The sequence below is a fragment of the Urocitellus parryii genome, chromosome X, assembly GCF_045843805.1.
Source record: "Urocitellus parryii isolate mUroPar1 chromosome X, mUroPar1.hap1, whole genome shotgun sequence".
Lineage (NCBI taxonomy): Eukaryota > Metazoa > Chordata > Mammalia > Rodentia > Sciuridae > Urocitellus > Urocitellus parryii.
Window position 1 is genome coordinate 100,687,278 of NC_135547.1, and position 27,734 is coordinate 100,715,011.

Consider the following 27,734-nt stretch of genomic DNA (forward strand, 5'->3'; position numbering starts at 1 on the left):
CAACCGGAGACAGAGGTCTTATCTGGAATGCCCAGTGGTGGGTGCAGAGAGGGCATTTGGCAGAATGGAGGACCTGGTCCCACAATGGAATTCGGATTGGGACCCAGGGATGCTCAGTGACCCTCAAAGAGGGGAGCAGGCACATTGGGGAACCCAATCCCGGGTTTTGGCACCAGTGAAAGGAAAGCAAGAAACCAGGTGATGGCCGAGTGAGAAATGAAAGATGGAGACCAGGCAGAGTTACACACAAGAGTTTATTTTTCAGAGCTGACAGATAAAGGCCATCTCTCCATAGATGGAGAGAGGCAACACAGGCTTGGGGTTCAGGACTTTTATGGGGCAGCCTCAGGGATTAGAGCCAATCGGGTCCTAATGCAGGTGGTTAAGGGTGGGGTTGGTATGAGGCAGTGGTCAGAAAGGCTCTTGGGTAGGAAAGTGAAATTTTTCATAAAATGGCTGCTGTTGGGCTGGGGCTAGGGCTCAGAGATAGTGCACTTGCCTGACATGTGTGAGGCACTGGGTTCAATTCTCAGCACCACATATAAATAAATGAAATAAAGGTCTATCAACAACTAAAAAAAAAATATAAAAAAAAAATGGCAGCTGTCACTTAAAATGGCCGTCCAGATGGCAAGGACCTTACACCTTTTCTTTCTTTCCTAGTACTAGGGATTAAACCCAGGGGAACTCTACTAGTTAGCTACCTCCCCAGTCCTTTTTATTTTCTTGTTTTGAGACAGGGTCTCCCTAAATTGCCCAGGCTGGCCACAAACTTTTGATCCTCCTGCGTAGCTAGATTATCAGCATGCACCACTGTGCCAGGCTTTCTTTCTTTTTTTCTTTTTCTTTTTGGCCTTTTCCTTTATACCTTCCACTTTTATCTGTTCACCGAGATGCTGGAAAATTGCTCACAAAGACTTGACTTTGGCAAAGTTCCCTTAAAAGCATATACTTCCTTCTTCACTGGCCCATAGTTTAAGAATGGGCCTTACCTCTGCAAATGGGCACTTCACTAGCCCCACCAATCCCCTCCATGCAAAGCACTCTTGTCTTGGCCTTGAGGATTACCAATGAATTGCTGGAGAAAAGACAAAGGGAGCTTGTCATGGAGGGCCCTTCTTCAGTGAGGGGGCTGGGAGAGGTCATCATGCCTGTAGACTCCTATATTAACAAGTTGTAGAGCATCCTTTTTTTTTTTTTTTTTTTTTTTTTTTTGGTACTCGGGTGCTCAACCACTGAGCCACATCCCCAGCCCTTTTTTATTTTTTTTTTATTTAGAGACAGGGTTTCACTAAGTTGCTTAGGGCCTAGCTAAGTTGCTGAGGCTTTGAACTTGCAATCCATCCTCTTGCCTCAGCCTCCTGAGCCATTGGGATTACAGGCATGTGCCATCATACCCAGGGTGTTTTTCTTTGTTTTGTTTATAGATTTATGGTTGTACATAGTAGTTGGGTAGTTAGGTTCATCTCAAGAAATTCATACATGCTGAGGCTGGCTTTGAACTCAGGATCCTCTTGCTTTGGCCTCCCAAGCTGCTGGGATTACAGGCATGTGCCATTGTGACTGGCAAGTTGCAGCATCCATTTTTCACTTGAGAGCAGTGGATTTTTTTTAAAAAGGTAATTTGGTTCTGCATCATTTCTGAGCTTCAAAATCTTGGCCCACAGCACTCTCAATAAGAAAAACCATGACACACACATAAGAACCCATATCCATATTACACTCTTTGTCAGACTCTAAGTCAGTAGATCAAGACTGATAACTAGTAGGATGATTGTACTGGAAATAGTATGTACCCTATTGCTGTGTCCTGGGGCAGAGGGCAGCAGGCATGGGAGGGAGGAGAAAGTCCTTTCTTTTTAGTGCACACAGAACCACCCCAAGGCATTATCTAGAGTTCAGCTACTTTATGGCTTGTAACAACTTTAGTGAATTCTCCAGAGTACCTGATCACCACTGATAATATGGTTTTTAAGGTGTGTTAGTTAGCTTTCTGCCATTGTGACAGATACTCTAGATAAATCAACTTAAAATAAGAATTTATTTTGGATCACAGTTTCTGAAGTTTCAGTCCATGGTCACTTGGTCCTGCTGTTTTGGGTCTCTTATGGCACAGTGCATCATAACAAGAGCATGTGGCAGAGGAAGCTCTTAACTCATAGTGGCAAAGAGAGAGAAAGGGGCCTGGGACCCAGTATCCTCTTCAAGGACACACCTCCAATGACCTAACTTCCTTCTACTAAATCCCACCTCTTAAAGGCTCTACTACCTCCCAAATGTACCACAGGCTGATGACGAAGCCCTTAACAGCCTTTGAAAGATACTTCCAAACCATAGCACAAGGAAAAGTGCATTTCAGGTTACAAGCAACAGATTGGAAGTACACAAAGACACTGCCATCTGTAACTGAGAGGCTACCTGACACCCCTGTCATCATCGTCCTGATATCCTGGCAGGATTGCCAACAATCCTGTACTCCCTGTGGGCCTCTCTTTGGCTGGGCAAAGGGCCACGTGTGAATAATGTCAGAAGCCTATAGATCTAACATGAGGATTCCCCATAAAATTCAAGAGGTTTCCATAATGAGATGGAAGCCATTTTGGGGACCCTGTATATTTAGTTGTGTTAAGGTGATGTAGGGACAGATGAAGCTGGACACCTGAGAAATTTTCAGGAATCAGGTTTAATTTAGCTGCAGTGGTCCAGAGGGGCTAATGCTTAAAAATCTGGAAATTCTTTAAATTTTATACTCAGTGGGGTGGTTACATGTCAGTGCATGGACATATAACAGTTAGTCTTTGTCCCATATTCTTAGGCTAGACAGAGGTTTTACAAGTTTTTGCCAAGAAAACAGAGATAGTATCTTTTGCATAGCAACAAGCTCTCTTTGAGACAGACTGTATCACACCTATTGTCTGCAAATCTGGCACTTACAAGAAAGAGAAAGCTTCAAACCACAATGCCCTCTTCAGACATCCTGCTGATAGGCTTTGTAAAAATCTTTCTTGACAAGAGGAGAAGCTTAATTATGGCAAGAGTCTTTTGGTTGGATGGAATATCAAGTTGAGATCCCTAGATCAGTTATGCAATACATTTGTTTTCAAACTCATTGCTAGCTACCTGCAGTAAAAAATCTTTTACATTACAATCCAGAACACACACATCCAGACACACAGTATGTCATTAAATTAAGACTCCCATCAGTGGTGATTTGTTAGAGTTTTACTATTATTTTAGGTATCATTAACAAAGTGTAGTGCCAATTAAATTATGCTATTCCATTGATTATAGAGCTCATCCTGAGTACAGAGAAATTAAAATGTAAAAAGGGTATTTTTATGGTCAATAAATATGATGTGTGTGCACATTTATAAATGAAACAAGAGTTCCTGAAACAACATGATCATTGTTTTACTGTGTAAAAGTTCAGTGTGTGAACTTGACTATGTACAGTGTGTTTTAAGTATTTACTGTGTTTTTCCAATTCAAATTGAATGCATTCTCTTATTAATAAAACATCTCACTAAATTTATGGAATAGCTCTCTAATGTGTTTTAAATCTGAGCTACAGTGTGGCTTTAAAATATAGAGAATTGAAGGTGATACACCAAGACTTATTTCTTATCTCAAGCCAGATGCCATGCTATATATTTTAGTCATTCATTTCATTCAAATGTGAATTGAGAGTCTGCTGTTTGAGACAGACTCTTGATGGCACATGACAGGAACTGATCTTAAACTAGCTCCGGAAAATTTGGGGGAAGATTTTATTGTTTTATGGCAGAGGTATGTTAGTGGGGCCAAAGAATACTGGAACCAAGAGCTCAAATATTATGGGATATCTTTTTCACTTTTTCTGTTTTGTCTTTGCTTTTATTTGATGGTTTCATTTTTTCAAATTAGCATCATCTCTGAGATGTGACCTTTGTCACTGACAACTTTAGGTCTCACATCTTCCTTGATTTACCACCACAGAAAATCCTCTGAAGGATCTGATTGTCCCAGCTTGGTTCACATGATCATCCCTGTGGTCAAGGGACAAGATAAACTCATCTCCATAGGAACCACATAGGTGACATGAGGAGTAATGCAGTTCTCCCAAAGTAGGAGAAAGAAGGAAAACAACTTCATTTACAATAGTCTCAAAAAAATGCCTAGGAATAAATCAAACCAAGGCGTTGAAAGACCTCTATAATGGAAATTATAGGACACCGAAGAAAAAAATTAAAAAAGACCTTAGAAGATGGAAGGACCTCCTATGTTCATGAATGAGCAGAATTAATGTTTTTAAAATGGTCATACTACCAAAAGGATCAACAGGTTTAGCACAGTCCCAATCAAAATACCAATGACATTCTGTACAGAACTAGAAAAGCTAGTCTTAAAATTCATTTGGAAGAATAAAAGACTCAGAATAGCCAAAACAATTCTAACCCCTCCACACACACACACAAAAAGCAATGCTGGAGACAACACAATACCTCACTTTAAATTTCACTGTAGAGCTACAGTAACCAAAGCTGCAGGATACTAGCATAAAAACAGACACATAGACCAATGGTATAGAATAGAAGTGTTACGGTTTAAATATTAGGTGTCCCCCGAAAGCTCATGTGTGAGACAATGCAAGAAAGTTTAGAGGTGAAATGATTGGGTTGTGAGAGCTTTAACCTAATCATTGTGTTGATCCCCTGATAGGGATTAATTGAGTGGTGACTGTAGCCTGGTAGACTGTGACTGGAGGAGGTAGGTCATTATGGTATACATTTGGTGAGCTGATCTTACTCTCTGCTTCCTGGTGCCATGTTAGCAGTTGCTTTCCATCACCACACCCTTCTGTCATAATGTTCTACCTCCCCTCCAGCCCAGAGAAACAGATTTGGCCATTTATGGACTGAGACCTGAAATCGTGAGCTCCCAAAATAAACTCTCTATCCTCTAAAATTGTTCTTGTCAGGTCTTTTGGTGACAGCAGTGAAAAAGCTAACTAAAACAAGACACAAAGATAAACCCAAACAGATACAGTCATCTGATCCTTGACAACGGTATGAAAAACATATGTTGGAGAAAAGACAGCCATTTTAATAAATGGTGCTGGAAAACCATATATCCATATATAGAAGAATGAAACTAGACCCTTATCTCTCCTTTATCCCTGCATAAAAGGCAACTCAAAATGGATCAAAGACCTAGGAATTAGACTAGAAATTTTGCAACTACATAAAGAAAATATAGGGGCGACACTCCAAAATATAAGCTCAGGCAGTGACTTTCTCAGTAGAATCTCTAAAGCTCAGGAAATAATGCCAAAAGTTAATAAATGAGAGGGCATCAAATTTTAAAACTTCTGTATAGCAAAGGAAACAAGAATGTGAAAAGAGAATCTACAGAATAGGAGAAAATCTTTGATAGCTGCTTTTCTAATAAGATTAATATTCAGAATATATAAAGAACTCAAAAAAACTTTAAAAAACCAAATAACCCAATTAATGGGCAAATGAATGAAACCAACACTTTTCAAAAGAAGAAATTTCAAATAGTCAACAAATATATGAAAATATCTTCAACATTGTTAGCAGATAAAATGTAGATAAAAACTACACTGAGATTTCCTCTCACTCCAGTCAGAATGGCAGCCATCAAGAATTCGTACAATAAAACTGGGCATAGTGGCACATGCCTGTAATCCCAGTGGCTGGGGAGGCTGAGGCAGGAAGGCTACAAGTTCAAAGCCAGCCTCAGCAACTTATCAAGGCCCTAAACAACTTTGTGAGACCCTGTCTCAAATAAAATATATATTTTTAAAAGGTCTGGAGATGTGGCTTAGTGATTAAGAGCCCCTGTGTTCAATCCCTGGTACCAAAATTCATACAATAAATGCTGGAGAAGACATGGGTAAAAGGGTAAAAGGAACACTTTTACACTGTTGGTGGGATTGTAAATTAGTATAACCATTATGGAAATCAGGATGGAGGTTCCCCAAGAGATTCCAAATGGAACCACCATATGACCCAGCTGTACCACTCCTTGGTATTTATCTGAAAGAATTAAAAAGTGGATAAAGGAAATGTAGTATATATACATAATGGAGTTTTACTCATCCATAAAGGAAAATTAAATTATGTCATTTGCAAGAAAATGGATGGAACTAGAGACCATTATGTTAAAGGCATAAGTCAAACCCAGAAAGTCAAAGATCACGTGTTTTCTCTCATATGTGGGAGCTAGAGAGGAAAAAGGAAGAGAAAGGTGGCAGGGGACTGGGGGTGGGAGATGCCTGCCATGTGCAACTAGAAGGGAGACCAGTAGAGTAGAGGAAGAGGAGTGGGGAAGGGAGGAAGAGAGGGAAAGAGGAGATACTGAGGAATGAAACTGACCAAATTATACTGTTATATAATGTGCATGTATGAATATGTAATAATGGATCCCACTATTACCTGTAATTATAATATACCAATAAACACGAAAAAAAAGAAAAGAAAAAACATAGGAGTCATTTTCCCCTGAAAACACAAAAGATGCCCATCACACTTAGAAAGTGGTGGCACCAGGCATTGTGTACTTCCACAGGTATTGTACAAGGCCTGCAGATTATCATTTTGAAAACCAGAATTGCCATCAGTTCAGTTCCACCGTCGTCTTCCCCCAGAACTTGAGCCTCCCAGTGAAGATCATAACTGACAGCAGCCAGTGTGTGACTGTCAGTTTGAGAGCACTGAATAGAAAATGGATGCTTCCAAACAGTGAGGCTGGGCTGGGGCTGTGGCTCAGTGGTAGAGCACTTGCCTAGCATGTGTGAGGCACTGGGTTCGATCCCAGGCACCACATAAAAATTAAAATAAATAAAATAAAGGTATTGCATCCATCTACAACTAAAAAAAATCTTAAAAAAAGAGTGAAGCTACACAAATTGGTGTGAATATACTTTGTATTCAACCAGAGATATGAAAAATTGTGCTTTATATGTGTAGTAAGAATTGTAATGCATTCCACTGTCAAAGAAAGAAAGAAAGAAAGAAAGAAAGAAAGAAAGAAAGAAAGAAAGAAAGAAAGAAAGAAGGAAGAGTGGAGCAACCCAGCAAAGAGACCATTCTACCCTCTTGCCACAGGCAAAGTCAACAAGACAAAAACAAAAACAAACCAACAAACAAAAACTGAAAACCCCAAAACAAAGAAAATTAAACCTCTGTGGAAGACTTTAAGCAAACTTTAAATTTTTGTCCTTGGATGCTGGTGTTCTGTCCTCTATTGGGGAATCAGAGAATGTTCCAGAAGGCAGAAACTCTAGGTTTCAGCTAAACAGGCTGCAACCTGTCACTCATGAAACCTGACATTTCATGATTTCATTTCAGGGCTGTTTTCTGGAAGTATTCCTTCCTTACAATCTCTTCTTATTCTCTGTCATTTAATCTACTGTATTAAAATATTCTGTAGGTGGCAATTAAAGATTTGCTGCCTACCATCTCAGTACACTGTGTGATGATTTTCTTTTCTTTGTACCTCTCTTTTTTTGAATCCAGTTATTCTCAGTTTTGCTATGATGTGCCAGAATTTTGTAAATTATACCACTGGTTGACTGCCAAGAACTATGTATCCATCACCATTTTATTTGGGCAGTTTTTTTTTGAACCTTAAATACAGTATCTGTTTCTGTAAGTACAGCCTTCACAAGGAGGGAGAGGTATGTCCCATTTTGACACTGGGGAAACAGCTTGAGCAGATGAGCAGATTAAAGTCTCAAGGAGAGAAGAATCCTTGTGAAGGCTTCTTAGGGAGAGAGACACTTTGTTGGTTTCAGCAGGGCCATAAGAGGAAACAAACCCCCCATCGTATTCCCAGAAGAGTTTGCTAAGGCAGAACTGCCAAGGCAGAACCTACACACATTTGAAACGACTTCTGAAAATCCAAAACAACATAAGATGAGTACTAATGCAAAAAATCTAAACAGAGCACATCAAAGTGAATGGAATTTAAAATGACTAGAAAATAGTTTAAAGGATCTGGGCTTTGAAATACCTTTTAAAACAGGAACAGAACTGCAAAAGCTTAAAGATAGAAATAAGTACATACAATGGGGTTATGTTCAGATAAGCCCATTGTAAGTTGAAAATATTGTAAGTTTAAAATGCATTTAATCCTCCTAACCTACCAACCACCCCAGCTTAGCAACACAGCATAACGTAGAATGTCTGTTATTTCCCCCTTGTGACTGTATGGCTGAGCAGGAGCTGTGTGGTCTCTGCTGCCCAGCATCCAGAGACAGGATTTGACTGCATATTGCTAGCTCAGGAGAAGATCCAAATTCGACATCTGGATTTCCATTTCTTCCAAATGCATGCATATCACTTAAAATATATATATATAATTCTTAGTTGTAGATGGGCACAATACCTTTATTTTATTTATTTATTTTTATGTGGTGCTGAGGATCAAATCCAATGCCTCACACGTGCTAGGCAAGCACTCTACCACTGAGCCACAATGCCAGTCCCACATGCATATTACTTTTGCACCATGATAAAGTTAAAAAATGGTAAATAGAACCATCATTAGTCAGGAACCATTTGTAGCTGTGAAATTGCATGAGATTTAGGGTCAGAAGAGTTCAATTCTTGTTTCCTCTGTGATTGCTATTTTATTCTCTGAACTGAGAGTACAATCATGAACATAGTAGCAAACTGCTCTTCTCTGGTTTACTTGCATCTAGTTACTGAATGATACCTATCGAATGAATGGAGTTAAAGAGGACTTAAAGAGGCAATGGAAATTAAAGAACCTGATGGATTTAAAAGTCATCACCATGTTAATTGTTTATTGCTAATTGGAGAAGGAGGAGGGCCAGTTGATTTGCCTGAGTACCATTATCACAACTAGAGTTTGGAGATTAGAGTGTTCTGGGCTGGGGCTGTAGCTCAGTGGCAGGAAAATAGTTTCTTCAGTCAGAATCATACACTTAATGGTGGAGCAGGAACTTAATGAGTCCAAGGGCTCATAGAATTGCATCCTACCAGAGGGGACTGCCGCAGTCTGGCTGGGCACAAAATCAGGAGCCACTCAAACAGGAACGAACTTTATTTTTGAAACTCCCGCCAATGCCCTGTATGCTCCCGGGAAATATGCAGACCCACACATGCGGTGTTCTCCTGGACACCCACACCAACAGGAAATCCTCCTCCGGAATTCCCTCCTACCGCACTTCCCCAACCAATGGGAACTCTCCAGGAGTCCCGTAGCAGGCCGAGGTGGACAGCAGGGGTCTAATATCCATTTGAATGCAGATCTTAACATAATCATATCATCTCAATGGCTTGCTGGCTTCACCTTTCAACAAAAAATGCCATGCATTATTACTACTTGGCTATGGCTCTTAGCAGGGGACAACCAAGAGTGGTTGAGAAAATTCTGTACCTGCTTGGCATTTCATGGGATGTAACATCTATGTCCTGAACAAATCAGGGGAAAAGGAAAACTTCCACCTTCAAGCACCACCCCCAAGGCCTTTCTCCGATCCTCAGATTTCCTTCATGTTGAGGGAAGAAGCAAAACATTAACTAGACAAATCTACAGGTTTCAAAGAGTTCTAAGTTACTCTGCTTCTCTAATTTTTTTTTTTGTTGTTGTTGTTTGATTTTGTACCAGGGATTAAACCCAGGGTGCTTAACCCCTGAGCCACATCCCCAATCCTTTTTGTATTTTATTTAGAGACAGGGTCTCACTGAGTTGCTTAGGGCCTCACTAAGTTCCTGAGACTGGCTTTGAACTTGTGTTCCTCCTGCCTCAGCCTCCCAAGTAGCTGGGATTACAGGCATGTGCCATTGCACCGAGAATGAACCTGAGTTTCTGCTTTCTTAGCCAAAGTATAAATTGTATTTGTGTGGAGAAAGCATTAAAGCATTCTTTCCAAAGAGCGGTAATGTGAACCATATGCAGGCTGATTAATAGTTATATCATAATAAAACCTCAACAGAATTCTAAAGGAATGATGGCTTTTTGTAAATAGAGCTATACTAGGAAACTTCTCTTTCTCCCTCTCCCACCTCTCTATTTTTCTTCCTTTTTAATTTTAATCCTCTGGAAAATCTTTTGGTAACATACATGAATCCCTTTGTTCCTTTAGTAAGTGCAACCTATTGAACATAGTAAGTCTGGCTGATCTTATTGTATCCTTCAGGATGTCTATTTTTTAGATCAGTCATATTTTTTTAGAAAATACATAAACTGGAAATTTCCTGGGAGTGGCAACTAATAACCGTTTATTTTCTTTCTGCTTTTAAAAAAAAAATCTCCTATTCATAATAAGCAGGAAAGTTTCCGTTCATTTGTATATCCCTTTGGATGCATTCATCTGAAAGTAACAACCAGTGCTATTCACAGTGGTTAAAACTGAAAGGATACTTAGTGTTGACCTAACAACTATGGAGGTGAGAAGTCTAAAGTTGACCTAGTAGCCAAAGACTCCAGATTATTTTTATCCATGCACTCTACCATCCTCACCCAAAAATATTTAGTCCCGAGACCTCTTAACTCATGCTTGCAAAATGGCTACTACACCATAGTCTCCAAAGCAGGAAGAGAGTGAAGAGAGAAGAGTCTTCTCCTTTTACAGTTCTCTCTTTTGTCAGGGAGAAAAATCCTTCTGGTGAGACCCCCCCTTCTCCAAAGCAACTTATTTTCATTTGTCCAATTCTGGATGATATGCCTATTCCTGATACAATTATTGGAAAGGGGGGATTAAGTTTTGACTTAGTGCCATTATGGTTCATCTCCTGGAAAGGGCAGATTGTAGCTGGACCTAATCTGACATATTTTATTAAGAAGAGAGAGGGCTGGGCTTGTGGCTCAGTGATAGAGTGCTTGCCTAGCATGTGTGAGGCCCTGGGTTCAATTCTCAGCTCTGCATATGAAAAAAAAAAATAAAGGTCTGTTGACAATTGCAAAAATTAAAAAAAAAAAGAAGAAGAAGAAGAAAGGAGAGAATGGCAGCTGGATAAGTAATCAGCAGCTTCTGCCACACAGATTCTTCCTTTTGCTTTGGTGAGGCCCACTTTGGCATACCTACTGAAAAGGCCATTTGCTGTTTGCTTATCAATAATCCCAAAGCCTATTATCTCATTTGTGTGAAAATGCAGAAGGAGAAGGCAGTAAGTCCTAGGGGAAAGAACATGGTAGATTTGGAGGTCAGGCAGACTGGATTTGAATCCCTGATTTACCACTTAACCATTTACCAAGTGACATAACCTTGGACAAGTAGTTTAAAACCTTTTAGACTTGTTTTCCCTACTACTAAATCCAAATAATGACGTTAACCTCCCAGGGTTATTATATAGGTAACAGGAGATAAAGCATAGAAGTTGTCTAGTGTAGTGTATATCATAGGTACTCAGTGTGTGTTATTTCCTATCCAGGTGGATTCCATTGCTCAGAAATCAACATGCTATTAAGTGAGGAAATAGACTAATTAGGAAAAAGACATTTGACTGGCAGTTTTTCTTTTCCTTATTCTTCCATATGCATGCACAATGCTTTCTCCCATCTTCAAAAGACTTACAGATGGATAACAGTGTGGCCTGTGTTAGGGTAGTGTCCAGTTAGTAAGAGAAAGCTGCTGTGTTAGATTTCTGTCCCTGTGACAAAGTACCTAAGAAAAATAAACTTAAAAGAGAAAATGTTCAATTTGGATCATGATTTCAGGAGTTTCTATCCATGGCTCCATTGCTTTTGGGGCCTGTGACAAGGCAAAACATCATAGTGGGGAGGACATGGCAGAGGAGGCTGCTCGCCTGGGGGCAGCCAAAAACCAGAGAGATAGAGAGAGAGACAGAGACAGAGAGACAGAGGGACAGAGGAAGAAAGAGGGGCCAGGGTCTCAGTATCCCCTTCAAGGGCATATGCTAAAAGACCTAACTTCCTTCCACTAGGCTTTACCACCTCCCAGTAACACCACCACCACCCTGGGGACCAAGCCTTCAACACAAGAGCCTTGGGACAATATTTCAGATTCAAACTATAGCAGCTGCTAAAATCATATACTAGTTTATTAATTGATTCGCTTAAGTATCTGTTCAGGTTTAATATATGAAACAGAATTCCCTCTAGATATTTTAGGGTAAAGGGTGTGTGTGTGTGTGTGTGTGTGTGTGTGTGTGGTGAGGATTGAACCCAGGACCTTGTGCATACAAGGCAAGCACTCTACCAATTGAGCTATATTCTCAGCCCAGTAAAAGGGATTTAATGCAGGAAAAAAGGCACTTACAAACACTTACAAAATCAGAAGGGCTGGAGCAATGGAAGATCAACACAGTTTCAATCCAGATTCTAGAAATTACTTCTGTCACTTAGAGGTTAGGAAACTGTTGCTGCTGTGACTTACTGCCACTGACAGTGCCACATCCTTTCTACCCAACAAAGCTGGTGAGGGGACATTGGGCTTGGCTTCCCACTGCTGCCAACACACTCAATAAAACGTATAAGACTATGAGACTCTTTCATCTTCCAAATCTTTAATGAATCTTCCACAAGCTAGGGATAAGGGAGTTCTAGGAACTATACTTTTCAACCTTCCAGCCTCCAAAATAAAGAAACAAGGATACAGAAGATACTGGAAATAGGTGCCTACAGATAACATTTAGAATAGCTCATTTATTCATAGATACTTACATATAGGATCCTTTTCCACAAACAATCTTTGGTTGAAAGCTGTCTACTATATTGTTTGACATGCCTGTTTATGTGGGTGGTGTTCTTTGTTTTTGTTTTTGTTTCAGGAACCAGGGATTGAACCTGGAGTGCTTAACCACTGAGTCACATCCCCAGCCTTTTTATTTATTTTTTTTTTTATTTTGAGACAAGGTCTCACGAGGTTGCTAGGTTGCTCACTAGGAGGCTAGCTTTGAACCTGCGATCCTCCTGCCTCACCCTCCTGATCCACTGGGATTACAGGTGTGCACCACTGCAACAAGTCCGACAATCAATCTTAAGTGTCGAGGACAGTGATGCTATAATGCTCAGGGAAAGATGAGATTTCTAGGGAACTAAGGCTGCACTCATAAGACAGCACTCATGGACAGCCTGACAATTGAGAATCTTGGCACATTGGTTACTTTGTTTCATTATAGAAAAGTTAGCACTGCAGGCCCACTCTGACCATAGACTTCCAAGATTGCCCAAGACAGCTGCCACTTCCATACTGTGCATCTACCCTTCTGCAGAGTATGTGCAAAGACTTCAGTTGTGGGGAACTCTGGGTCCTAGGGGGGGGAATAGTCCATTGTAAGTACCTTGGGATTTATGCTTTCATTTCTGTTTACTTCAAGTGCATAAAAACACTGCCATTGTTTTTATAGTGCCTCAGAGCCACTTGAAACATACTATATTTCTACTAAAATTAATTTAGAAATAGATGACACTTGGAACAATGAACACATGTATTTCTAATCTTTTCTGGAGGTTTCCTGCCTATCAGCTGTAAGTAAAGACAATGCCTTAGAGGCAATACAATACAAGACAATGACAATAAGAGGCATCCTGCCAACCAAAAGTTGGAGGAGTACATCCTGAGTCTAATGTCCCTAAGTGCTACTGATTTAGTGAACCAGTAAGTTCTATAGAATTTCAGAGGAGGAATGAGTTTCAGAGTTTTAATATTTCTTGCTCTCCAACTTTGGAGAAATTTGTATAGAGATTTTTTAAAATCAACTTTTATCTTTAGTTTTAGATTTATATAACAGCTGAGAATATAGTGGAGAGAGTTCTCATACTTCTATTATTAATATCTTACATTAGCATGGCATATTTGTCACAATTAATGCACCAATGCATTATTATTATTATTAATTATTATTATTAATGCATTGTTATTAACCAAAACCCATGCTTTATTTAGAATTCCTTTTCCTTTTGCAGGATATTGCAAGGAAATTCAGTGATCATGTCTCTTTATTCTCTTCTTGACTGTTGACAGTTTCTCATAATTTCCTCTTTTTTCTTTTTTTTTGGTACCAGGATTGAATCAGGGGTGCTTAACCACTGATCCATATCCTCAGTCCTTTTTGTTTTTTATTTGGAGACAGGGTCTTGTTAAGTTGCATGAGGTCACACTAAGTTGCTGAGGTTGGCCTTGAACTTGCCATCCTCCTACTTCAGCTGTTCAAATCACTGCAATTACAGTCCTGCACCATTGCGTCCAGCCTATTTTCCTTGTTTTTGATGAGCTTGACAGTTTTGAGGAACACTGGTCATATATTTTGTAGAATGGCCCTCAGTTGGAATTTGTCTAATTTTTTTTTCATTAGACTGGGGTTATATGTCTTGGGGAGGAAGACCACAGAAATAAAGTGTCATTCTTATTATTACATACAGTCAGCATGACCAATCACTATTGATGTTGATTTTGATTACCTGGCTGAGATGTTTGTCAGGTTTAAGTTACTCTCCGCCACTGCTCCCATTTCCATATTCTACTATATGGAAGGAAGTCACTATGTGCAACCCAACTTAATGGGTAGGGAGTTAAGCTCCTCCCTCTTGAAGATGGAGTATCTACATAAATTATTTGGAAGTCTTCTGCATGGAAGATTTGTCTGTTCTCTACTTGCTTATTCACTTGAGTATGGATTCATGGACACTTATTTTATATTTGGGGTTATAGTCCAATACTACTTCATTTTGTGGCTCAAATGTTTAGGTTTTGGCCAGTAGGTTTCTTTGTCCTTTTGACATATCCCCATCATCATGTGTATATTTATGTGTGTATTTAATACAGTACTTCTTTATTTTATGTTTTACAATTCTTACTTAGGCTATAAACTCCAGGAAATAACTGAGTTAAAGGCCTTCATATTTAAAAGAATTTGTTGCTTGGCTGTAAGTTCTTTTATATAGAATGAATCTATCAATTCATATACACTTAAATATAAGAGTACTTATTTTAGCCAGGCATGGTGGTGCATGCCTGTAATCCTAGTGGCTTGGGAGGCTGAGGCAGGAGGATCGTGAGTTCAAAGCCAGCCTCAGCAAAAGCGAGGTGCTAAGCAACTCAGTGAGACCCTGTCTGTAAATAAAATACAAAATAGGGCTGGGGATGTAGCTTAGTCAGTGGTCAAGTGCCCCTGACTTCAATCCCCAGTACTAGAAAAAAAAGTGCTTATTTTATCAACCATTCAACAGCAGCAATGTTCTAATTTTATTTTTAATTTGATAGCACGATAAGTTTACATGATTGTGTTTCAATGATTTTAATTTATACTTTATTTTTGAGTTTGAACATTTTGTCATTCGGAACTTGATCTTTTTTGCCATTTGTTGATTTTAAACTTTGATAAGCTTTAATGTTTGGGATCAGGAAAGTTATCATTAAATGAGACTTGAAAGACAGATTTGGAAAGCAAAGGAAAGGTCACTCTGAGGGAAGAACATGGTGCAATGACCCAGAAACACCATCAGAAACAATATCATATCATGGGGTATTTTGAGAGCAAGTTGGCTGGATTGGAGCCGGACTGAGTGTACTTTAACTGTGATATTGGGGACTATATTTAATTATTTAGACATGGACAAACGCAAAAGGTATTTGCATAAGTGAATGATATGATTTGGGTTTTAAAAACTAACTCCCAAGGTAATGTAATTTCAAGGATATCGTGTGTGTGTGTGTGTGTGTGTGTGTGTGTGTTTGGAAGGAAGTGGTATTAGGAGTGTGAACAGAGACTAATAGTGAGAGATTGAGTAGGAGGCTATTGCAAAAGTCTTATAGAAACTGCTAACCTGCAATGGGTAGAAAGTTGGAATTAGGGGTTAGGTTGTGGCTCAGTGGTAGAGCACTTGCCTAGCATGTGTGAGGCACTGGGTTCAATTATCAGCACCACATATAAATAAATTAAATAAAGATCCATGGATAACTAAAAAATATTATAAAAGATAAAGTTGGAGTTAGATAAGAGGAATAAGTTCCAGTGTTCTATCAACAGTAGAGTGATTATAGTTAACAATAATGTATATTTCAAAGTCCCTGTAAGAGAGGATTTTTGAATGTGTTCACCACAAAGAGATGATGAATGTTTGAAGCGATGGATATGCTAATTTCCCTGATTTGATCATTACACAATGTGTACTTTTATGAAAACAGCATGTTGTATTCTAAATATATATAATTATTATGTATCCATTAAAAAATAAAACAAAACAAAGAAAAAGACTATTGACTTGAAGTAAGATAGTGGCATTTAAAATGGAAAGCTGGAAGTGAATTTGGCTGGGGTAGATTTGAAAGGTTTAGGCCATGTAGAATATAATATATGAAGAAGATAGGAGAATAAAAGGCTGGGATTTTTACATGTGGCAGATTAGCTTGAAGGTGATGTTAACTGATGTAATAAATGGGAAACAGTTTGGGGATGCACAGATTATTGGTGAAAAAAGGAATCTGGTTTTGAACAGGTTGAGTATGAGTATGGAAATAGCCAGAAAACAGTTGAAAATTCTAGGCTGACTTTTAGGGGAAAAAAAGTTCAAGGCTAGAAATAATGACTCTGTCCTCAGTACAAGGAGTGTATTTTAGTCAACTATATGGGTAGGATAGCCCAGGAAAATAGTCTTGAGATATGTAAAGGACCAAGACTGGACCTCTGAGAAATATTTATATAAAAATAGCAGACCGATGAAGAGGTGCTATGCAGGGCTGGGTGGGGTGCCTCACGCCTGTAATCCCAGCAGCTCAGGAGGCTGAGGCAGGAGGATTGAGAGTTCAAACCAGCCTCAGCAAGTTAGTGAGGCCCTAAGTAACTCAGTGAGACCCTAAATAAAAAATAAAAAGGGCTGGGGATGTGGCTCAGGGGTTAAGTGCCCCCCAAAAGAGGTGCTGGGTAGAGAGTTTGTTTAGAAAAAAGGAAGAGAATAAGGAAGGCGTTGTTGTTTGGAATCCAGTGCAGAAGAAAGCTTCATGGAATAGATGGATGGTTATTCATACTAAATGCTGTAGACAGGTTAACCAGGATGATAACTGACGGAAAGTGTGTGTGTGTATCTGTGAGAGAGAGTGATTTTGGTGCTCATGCATCTGATGTGGGGGGACACACACACATGCACTCATGCATGCTTAATTTGGATAACTGAAGATTCACATGCAGTTCTATTGTTTCCTTGGGATAGATCCCCAGCAGTGGAGTGACTTGGATCAAGGGGTTTGAGCACAGGCTTTTGATTCACATTTCTGGGTTTTATGTTCACTTTTAAAAAAATATGGGACAATGAATAGTCTGTAATTTTGTACATGCTTGGGTGGCCAGAGACTAGGTGAGGAAATCTGCAACAATGCAAAATGCAGAACAGGGTTTCTCTAGTTGGGGAGTCTTTTCCAAATGGACATGGTCCAGCTGTCATCACCTCTTCACTTTCAATTTCCACACTCTATATATCTCTCATCCAAAACCAGTGGAATGGGGACCATTGCTTATTAGTTCATCCTGCCTGGGGATTTGAATAACTTCATAGAAGAGAGTTTTTCTCTTTCAATTTTCTTTTCTGTTACAATTGCTGGTACCTGTAGGCAAATGTGTGGTCAATACGGTGTTAACTTGAGGGTTGGTGATCAGACTGAAGTTTAGAGGGAGGTTCTCTAAAGTTCAGATTGCTGTTTTGAAATTTAGAAATTGCTACCACCTCAAGGATTAAAGATCCACTGATCCCTGGAATTCAATACTTTTTTTTTTTTTTTTTGGAGAGTGGGGTACCGGGGATTGAACTCAGGGGAACTTGACCACTGAGTCAAATACCCAGCCCTATTCTGTATTTTATTTAGAGACAGGGTCTCACTGAGTTGCTTAGCACCTTGCTTTTGCTGAGGCTGGCTTTGAACTCACAAAAGCCTTTTGAGCCTCTGGGATTATAGGCGTGCGCCACCGCGCCCGCCTGAAATTCAATACTTAATATTGCAAAAACAATTCAGGTTCGACTTCCAAGTGAGTTCATTTCAAAATAATACACAGACTTTCTCCCTGGGACTTTGGTTATTTGGAGAAGTAGAAAGACTCATTATAATATTTTTTTATTTTATCCATGGCTTGGTGAGAGGTTCTGAATAAACATCTAGATTATCTGCTTCAGACCTTATTTCCTACAAATATACCAAAGAAGATTTGCATTATTTTTTCAACATTTAGATAAGACATTTGACTTATCACCTTATCACTCACCCAAATTCATTTCACAAGAACCAGTTTTCAGATGCCAAAAAACACGTGATCCTATTGGGTTTCCTTTTCTCCTGGAGAAACTGTGGGTTGTATCTGAGTCACACATTTTACTGCGTCTTCCCTGGCATGAGATTCATATACACTGGCATCTTCTCAGAGTGAAGTTGACTCCCTTTCATTCCTTATTCCAGAATTTCAGTTGGCGTATGGTGATTCCAAAATGGTTCAAGGCTCATTTTAAATGGCTTTGGCAATCTCCGCCCAGCCAGGTTCACTCTGAGAGGTCCCCTGTCCCTTCATGAATGGCAGCAGAAACTTTTGCTCTCCGCTCTGCGTTCTAATAGCACCTCTTGCATGGACTAAGCCCAGGCAATGCTTTGAAATATGTGTCCATACCTTGTGGCTTTTCTTGCTGCAGTTTCTGTTCTTTTTTTTTATTGTAGGATCGGGAGACTCACCGCTAGAAGACGATGAAGTCGGGTATTCACACGCTAGATATAAAGGTGAATGCTTTGCTTATGTGCTAATGACGATCCGCTGATGCCAGGAGAACTTTCCATTTTGCCCTGTGGAGTAGACTGTAATAAAGTGACCAGACAATGTGTTAAAGTTCTAATTCACCGTCCAAGGGGAAAAAAATTAAAAATAAGTGCACATGTGCTCCAATTAAAAAAGAAAAAAAATGCCAAATAAAGAGAACAAAAAAGCGCATTTGGAAATCTCCTATGTGTTACCCATCAGTACCTAATGGTCATTTTATTCTCCTAAGTTTCTTTACTGTCCTCACTCTGCAAAGGCAAGCTGTAGCTGACAAAAGTGAAAATCAAGCCCTGAGTTCTGCCTGATTCATACATTACAGCCAGAATCATCCAGAGTAAACCCTCCAAGGTCAAGTCTGGACCCAGTGCTGCTAATGTACTGAGCTGAATGGGGAATGAGAAAACTTGATTTTCATAAGCTCCTTTCATCATGCTCTTTCTGAGCCCAGCATGGCTCCTAAAATGATAAGTAAAGTGTGTCACTCAAATGAGACTTAATGATAAAGGCCTCCATCTCTATATGTTTCCAACAATCCACCCCCAGCAGGTATAAAAAGCCTAATCAAGACCCTTCTATGCAGGCTCAGGTAAGTATGTCCACAAATATTTCTACTGATGAAACATTGCTCTTAGACCTGGAGAGCCCTGGGGAAAATAAAGGTAAATTTAGATTCTCTCTCTCTCTCTCTCTCTGAAACTGGTTCCTCTTACCTCTTACAGTGGAGGGAAAATTTGAAGAAAATTGGTTAATAAAGTTCTATTGTGGCATATTGTGGTATTTTGCCCAGGAAATTTCTCCCCATTTTTGCAAGAGGACCCTGCCCTTCTCTCTTGTGATATGTCTGAGACATAGGAGAGTCAGGGCAGTATGGTCAGCCTAAAGAGCATCCTTCAGGAAAACAACTTCTATTATTTTCCACAGAAGTGAGCAATCTTTCTAAATAGTGCCTATGAGCAGGAATGCTGCCCACTGTAACCATGTTTCCTTAGACTTCTGAATGCAGAAGTTGTTCCTATTTGTAGCTCCTCTCTTCATAGCTTCTGGAATTAACCAGTCAAGTACAAATATGTCAATCGGATATGTGGGGTAAGGAGATTCTCTGCTTCATACAACTTTTTAAAAATTCAGGGTTTTTAAAATAAAAATTTTTTTGAATTGCTTGTTGAAAAATCTTCCTACAATACACACAGTGAACCTTCACATATACAAAACAGGTTAACTATGACCTCAGATCATTGTTCCCAGTATCCACCCTAACTTTATAGCATTGCAAAGTGGAAGGTAGACCACATAGCTAGCATATGTCCCTGTCCTAGAGCCTGCCCTCTGTGTGTTAGGAATAAATCCTTTTTGGGAAAGTGTTTCCATTTTCAGTAAAATTGTTTATCTGGAGTGATCATTTCACTATGTATATGTACATCAAAAAATCATGTTGTATACTTTAAATTTATACAATAAAATCTTTACATTTTTTTTTTCAGTGCTGGGAATGGAACCCTGGGTCTCATGAATGCTAAGTAAACACTCTACTACTGAGCTACACCCCCAACCCTTAAAGTCTTCTAGTTTTAAAAGTTAGAGATGGCGTGGCGGGAGGCACATGCTTAAAATTCCAGCACTTGAGAGCCTGCAGTAAGAGAATTGCAAGTTCAAGGCCTGTTTGGGCATATTAGCAAAATAAGAAAATCAAAAGGGCTGGGATGTAGCTCAGTAGTAGTGCACCCTGGGTTCAATCCCCAGGACTGTTAAAAAAAAAAAAAAGATGTGAACCTTTATTAACCAAGGATTTAGCTCTAGACTCTCAGTTCCCTGCACAGTGCCTGGCACAGAGTATATGCTCAGTAAGTGTTTTCAAGTTAAATTAAAGTAAAAGAAGAAAGAAAGAGAAATTTAACTGCCACTTATTGGGTTCCCAGCATGTGGCAAGCATCACTTTTGATTCTTTTTATAAAAAAAAATATTTACTTTTTAGTTTTAGGTGGACAAATATCTTTATTTTACATTTATGTGGTGCTGGGGATCAAACCAAGTGCCCTGTGCATGCTAGGCAAGAGCTCTACCACTGAGCCACAACCCCAGCCCACTTTTGATTCTTTTACTTGAAATCTCATCATATATCCATACTAATTGAGGGAAGGGGGAGGCATGTAGATATGTCAGTATTATCCCATTTACAGATGAAGAACCAAGGACATAGAGAGTGGGTAACTTGTCAGAGTCACACAGCTAGCCAACATTACACTTGGGTCTGAAAAGGTGTTTTGGTTCACAGCCAGAGTCGGCTAGTAGCTCATTAGTCTGCTACATGACATTGCCTACCTCCTGAACTCCATTTAGCTAGAGTGCTTTCTTTCCACATTGGCCCAGGGGGTTGAAAAGGCTTTCTAGAATAATTGATTTAGATTCTACTTAGTAAACCCCATCTTAACTAAAGCAGCACAAGAGCTTTCTTTTTCTAAACCTCTGTGTTGAACATTTTGTTAATTCCCATTAATTCATGGTGCTTGCAGGCACTTTGAATTCAAGTCATTCACTGACATTTTAATTACTATCACTGCAGAGCTGTTGAACTGTCAAAATATCTTCCAAAGATTTGTCTTGGAAAGTAACCCAAAAGAAATTTCTTTTGCAAATAAATGAAAACAAGATTCCTTGCCCGGCCCCCACCATGTTGACAACACTACAGCTTTCTTGGCCAGCGCTGCTAGGAGAATTTGAAGACTCAGAATAGGAAGCAAAATTGGCTAACTGCATGTGAATTTGTGATGTGTGTATATGCTGCTTATATTTGCATGTATCACATATATATGTAGTACATATACAGACTATATGCATAAAACCCTTAGAGGAAGGAAACTGTTTAAGGAAGTCTGCAGAACTGGTGTGAGCTTCCTCGAGTTTATATCCACATGAATTTAATCAGCTCTCAGGGCAAGCTGACAGAATATCACTTTAAATCAGAAAATCCAGGGAATATTACTCAAGTCCTGAGCTTAGGACCCTCTTGAAAACTGTCTGCAAAACATTATATGATAAAAGTATTAGTCAAAGGAAATATGAAAGCACAAACGTTAAAAAGTGATGCATGCCTAAGACCTAGACAGGACCTTTTTTTAAAAATATTTATTTTTAGGTGTAGATGGATACAATACAATGCCTTTATTTCTTTTGTTTATTTTTTGTAGTTGTACACAATAACTTTATTTTTTATTTATTTATTTTTATGTGGTGCTGAGGATCAAATCCCAGGCCTTGCATGTGCAAGGCGAGCACTCTACCGCTGAGCCACAACCCCAGCCCCAACAATGGCTTTATTTCTATATGGTGCTGAAGTCCCGCCCGTGCTAGGCAAGCGATCTAACGCTGAGCATAATCCCAGCCCTAGACAAGACCTTTGTTTTTTGTGGCTGACAAGCGGTGACAAGCTCAGTAAAATCCTGGGAAGGTGAACCGCGGCCTGTCCTCCTTCTTGGCCACACGATGGCAGACTTACCCCACTCGTTGACAGCTCAGGTGCTGTGGCAGTGGGACAAGACAAGCGCTGTACGGTAGGGGCTCTTGTTCACATTCAATGTGTCTGGCAGAGTTAAGGGAGATTGTCACAGGCCCCCATGGATTGTGGGAACTTCTGCACCAAGAAGCTAGTCTTGTCCTTGTGTTTAATGGCTTTCAAAGAGCCAAGGGACAAGTTCTGATTTATTAGTGTCATTCTAGGTGTGCTCTGGGCAACAATAAGACTGAAATCAAAACACCCTGCAACTTTGCCATCTGGAAAAGTGTCACTGTCTTACCTAAATGGGGCATAATTAGGGACATCTGAAAAGGGAAGTTGCTTCCCTATGAGGAGCAATTGTTCTGTGGCTTGAAGCCAAAATTATATGCTGTTGCAAACACCTGGAAATTGTAACTTAAATCAAATTAACAAAAAACATTGTATATGATTTTTTATAGTGATATGTATATTACTGACCCCCTCACATACACTAGGGCTAGAGTTAGAGTTCACAATCATATCAATGGACCCTGAAGAGATTTATGTTTCCAGTTAAGGGAAATACTAGAAAGACAAAGCATTTATTGAACATTTACTATGTGCTAGGCACTGTGGTCGGCGATGAACAGACATTTTTTAAATTTAGTCCTTCTAACAGCCCTATTGGCATAGGCATAGGTTAGAGAGGTAGGATAACTTGTCCAAGATCATACAGCTAAGTTTTAAGGAACCTGGAATCACATTCAGCTCTGTCTGACCCCTAGATCACACTCTGCTTATCCAGAGACATCCACAGTAACTGGGTGCTACTGGAGGTCCAACATCTGGAATGTAAACAGGTTGGGACTGCAGGAGTGAGAGGATGCGTTTTCTGAATATATTACTTCCTATTTTCCCCTCCTTTGTTTCTGCTACCTGTAGACACTCCTTGGTGCTCCCCCATCAAGGTGAAGTACGGGGATGTGTACTGCAGAGCCCCTCAAGGAGGATACTACAAAACGGCCCTGGGAACCAGGTGTGACATTCGCTGCCAGAAGGGATATGAGCTACATGGCTCTTCCCAGCTCATCTGCCAGTCAAACAAGCGGTGGTCCGACAAGGTCATCTGCAAACGTGAGTAGCCCAGTGCCTGGTCCTCAGGGACAATCAGAGTCAGAATTTTTTTTTGCTCTGAGATAAGGGCTTTTCAATGAATGTTGATAAGCAAAGCTCCCCTTGTGAGTGGCAGCCAGTGGGTTTCTAAGACATGCTGGATTTGACAGGGCTCCTTTCAGAAAGGGTGCGATCAGCTGTCTGGGGAAAGGACAGAAGAGAGTGTGGCAAATAGTTGATGTTTGTTCAGTAAATTCTGGGTCCTAAAGAAATGTTGGGATTGAGAAAAAAAAATGACACACAGAGGCTAAGAAAGCTGTTTGTGATACAGCATTGTTGAAGCACATTTTAGATGCTCTGGTTACTCAAAGCAGCCACCACTTACTGAACACGTAGTGTTTGCCTAGCATTTCACAAACATTCAAATTTTGTAATGATCCCTAGAAACAAGGGTGCCAGTCATTGTTGGGGAAACTGATACTCAGGGCTGCAGCCAATTGATACAGACCATGCAGATTATGCAACTGGATGACTGCAGTGGACACTCATCAATGTTTCACCCAAATCTCTTCAGTGCATTTTTACCAGGCTGGTTAACCTGTTCCCCAGCTTCTGAGCACCTTGCCCTTAAAAATTTGCTCAGAGCCGAGAGCAGTGGTGCACGCCTATAATCCCAGCAGCTTGGGAGGCTGAGGCAGGAGGATCATGAGTTCAAAGCCTGGCTTAGCAAAAACGAGGTGCTAAGCAATTCAATGAGACCCTGTCTCTAAATAAAATACATAATAGGGCTGGGGATATGGCTCAGTGGTTGAGTGCCCCTGAGTTCAATCCCTGGTACCCCCACTCCCTGCAAAAAATTAAAGATTTGCTCAGTCCACCTTGTTGCTCTTTCAGAGGACTCCTCTCTGTTTTTTCTTACAAGGGAAAGCATCCCCCACAGGCAGCCCAGAGCTGCGCAATGTCTGAGTGGTAAAGGATTAACAAAGGCCAGCCTCCTTGCCTGGAGTCAGACAGGCTCAGAGCTGTCATTCACCCTGCAGGCTGATATTGACTATGCTGGAGATCACCCTCTGCTTGGCTCCCTCCCCTTCCCTGTCCTGCTTTCCCTTTCTCTTCACCGGTCTCCCCTGGGAGCACTTTCTTACTAAGCCACTCACAGTCAAATCCTCATCTGAGACTCTTCTGGGAAATAGCCTCTGACAGTGGCTTGGCTGAGATGCCAACCTAAGCCAGTCTGGACTGAAATTTTGTATCTCTTCCGTGTGACATATAGCCAGCCATTGCTTCTCTACTTCCATCTGTTCCATTTCAATGAACTTTTCACTGTATGCTTAGAGAAGTTTCTGGATTCTGAAACACTATGGACAAAAATGAAGAAATACTGAAGATCTGATTTTCCTTTTCAGAAAAGCGATGTCCTACCCTTGCTATGCCAGCAAATGGAGGGTTTAAGTGTGTTGATGGTGCCTACTTTAACTCCCGGTGTGAGTACTATTGTTCACCAGGATACACATTGAAAGGGGAACGGACAGTCACATGTATGGACAACAAGGCCTGGAGCGGCCGGCCAGCCTCCTGTGTGGGTAAGAAAATTCCACAGTCCCCGGGAAACACATGCTTGGGGAGGAGCAGCAGGTGTTCAAATAGTGGATTTTAAAGGCAGCATCAATATTCCATGAGTGAAGTGTAAGCACCAACTTTGCTTAGTAGCTTTCTTTATCCCTGGCTTGCTGGCCTGGCCTTAGACTTAACCCTAGTCTCTGTCTTAAGACTGACTTCAAGACTGATGGCTTCCATGTGACTTTGTCTCTTTTCTGGCTGGCTATTCAGGCAGCTACTGGCGAGCAGAGGTGGTACACTCCTACCAAGGTAGTCCAGGGTCCTATAGCATTGAGTAGAGTTTCCAGGGATAGTCGCAGATATTTGCAGAGACAGTTGAGAACCACTGTTCCAGGGGATCATTTACAGAGATGAAATGATTAGCTTATGAGAGTTTCAACCTCATATGGATTAACTGGGCAGTAACTATAGGCAGATAAGGTGTGGCTGGAGGAAGTAGATCACTGCAGGTGTGCCTTTTGGGGTTATGTTTTGTTCTTGGTGTTCTTGGTGAGTGAAGCTTTCTTTCTGCTTACTGGTTGCCATGTCCTAAGCTACATTCCTCCACCAGACTTTCTGCCATGATGTTCTGTGTCATCTCAGGCATAGAGCTATGGAGTCCACTGATCATGGACTGAACATCTGAAACCATGAGCCAAAATAAACTTTTCCTCCTCTGCATTTTTCTTGCTGAGCCTTTTGGTCACAGCTTCTAAAAAGCTAACTAAAACAAACCCTGAGAGCTGCCAGGACCTTCCTTAGAGAACATTCTCGTTCCATTCCCCATTCTACAGATGAGGCCTGAGAGATGGATTGACTTGCTTGAGGTCACACAAATCCCAGCCTTGGACTACATCTCCAGGCTCTCAGGCCTAAAGTCCCTGAATCCAGAGATAGCTCAGGTCCTAAGACCAGATAGATCTTACCCAAAGGATCAGAGTGAGGGAGGAGGGGTGGGCAAATCAGCTGGCCTTAGAAGCCTGGCTCCTGGGTACTTTGTGTTTGCTTGTTGTCCAAAGAACAGTTTAGTTCAGTCTGCTAATGTGCTTTACCCCCAAAGACTCCTTCCTGACTACTCAGTGTCTGGGGCAGTTACTTCAACAGTAAGACCAAAAATCTGATGTTATCCTCTAGGGGCCAGCATGAGACAACTTCCCTGGCCTGGCTTAGGTTGGCATCAACCATTCTCACTCTGAAATTATGTGCAACCAAACCCTTCTATATCCAAGTCACAGCCTAGACTGTGTCTTGAATTCATTTGACAAAAGCAATGAGTCCAAATAAAATATCTAATAAAAATAGAAGGGAGATCATTAGGGTAAAGGAAGGGGATTAGGGCAAGCGAGGTATTCGGAAATGAATTGATCAAATTATGCTATATGCATGTACAGCTATGCGACAATGGAACCTTCCATTCTGTGTAATTTACATATATATATATATATATATATATATATATATATATATATATTCAGGAAACTGACTCAGATTTATTCTAGGCTTCTCTTCTGGCATTTAAGTAGGCACTTGAATTGGTCAGTAATCAGGGCAACAGAAACCACTTTAGGTATTTCAAACAAAGGAATTTTATATAGGGATGGAGCAAAATTGCACAAATCCTGTTATCAGCATTTAGTTAGATCAGGAAGCCACTACTGACCACAGCTGAAGGAGCCAAAGTAGGATCATAGTGTCACCCAAAAGTCCATAAGCCTACCTTGATGCTGACATTTCTGTAACTGACATCATTACTGATGAAAAGGAAGTCAGGAGCCCACGAAACACTCACTGAATCTACCACTACTGAAAACACTGTGGCTCCTACCTCTTTCCCACTTCTAATCCCATGAGAGTGTCTCCTACTGGCAAGCCTACCTGGTACCCAGCTGGCAAAGAACTCTGCAGGAGCCGGGTATGGTGGCACATGCCTGTAATCCAAGTGGCTCAGGAGGCTGAGGCAAGAGGATCACGAGTTAAAAGCCAGCCTCAGCAATTTAGAGAGGCCCTAGCAATTCCAGGAGACCCTGTCTCTAAATAAAATACAAAAAAGGGCTGGGAATGTGGCTCAGTGGTTAAGCACCCTTGGGTTCAATTCCCAGTATCAAAAAAAGAAAAAGAAAAAGAAATCTGCAGCAATGTCATTGTGATACTCTCAGCGCACTGTCAGTACAGAGACATTAAAGCAAAACTAAGTACCAACAGAATGTTTGGCCTGGTCACCCTCCTCTGAGGATTTCAACTTTTCTTCCTGAGTCTCGCAATGCTCAGTGAAAATAAAACTGCAGAGCAGTCCTGCTCAAGGGGTACAGGTGGAGTGTGCTGCAGGGGTGCGCTTTGGACATGCGCTTCTTAGGAGACATAGCCTAAGGCTAGATGTTCAGATCATAAGGACACCTGACAGATGTTGCTTTTAGTATCTCCCTGAGCTTTGTTACCTGCAAGTTAATTCTCGAAAACAAACCAAAGGGGGAAACATGAATCTCTGTTCCCTCCTTTTGAAAGGGGCAAATGTCATGGTGGGAGGAGAGGAGAAACTCAAAAATCTTTGGGTTAAGCAAGCTTTGGCAGAGCCTGCTAGGGACCATACTGTTCAGATTTCCAGATTGTGTGCAACAATGGAAAGAAAATGCTGGTTGTTCTCAAAAAGCAACAAGCATGTCTAAAGCTGGACCAGATGGTCCTGGAACTTTCCCAGAGGGAGAAAGAAGAAACTAAGAAATGAACCCCAATTTCAGGAGATTTATTGTACAATTTGCCAGTATAAGGCTCAGGCATATTTGGGGAAAGAGCATTGTGCATGCAATTAGATGGCCAAAGCGGGC

The 27,734-nt window shown here is 40.6% G+C and overlaps 1 protein-coding gene across 2 annotated transcripts in view; it reads left to right on the forward strand.

Annotated features, from left to right (window-relative positions):
- Positions 1–27,734, forward strand: part of Srpx (sushi repeat containing protein X-linked) — a 94,794-nt gene that overhangs the window by 44,663 nt on the left and 22,397 nt on the right. The window contains exons 2-4 of one of the 2 annotated variants that reach the window (XM_026387572.2): positions 18,632–18,691; positions 23,143–23,334; positions 24,720–24,896. In XM_026387572.2, the coding sequence (XP_026243357.1) occupies positions 18,632–18,691; positions 23,143–23,334; positions 24,720–24,896 (429 nt within the window). The remainder of the gene's footprint in view (positions 1–18,631; positions 18,692–23,142; positions 23,335–24,719; positions 24,897–27,734) is intronic. The other variant, XM_026387573.2, reaches the window with a different exon arrangement.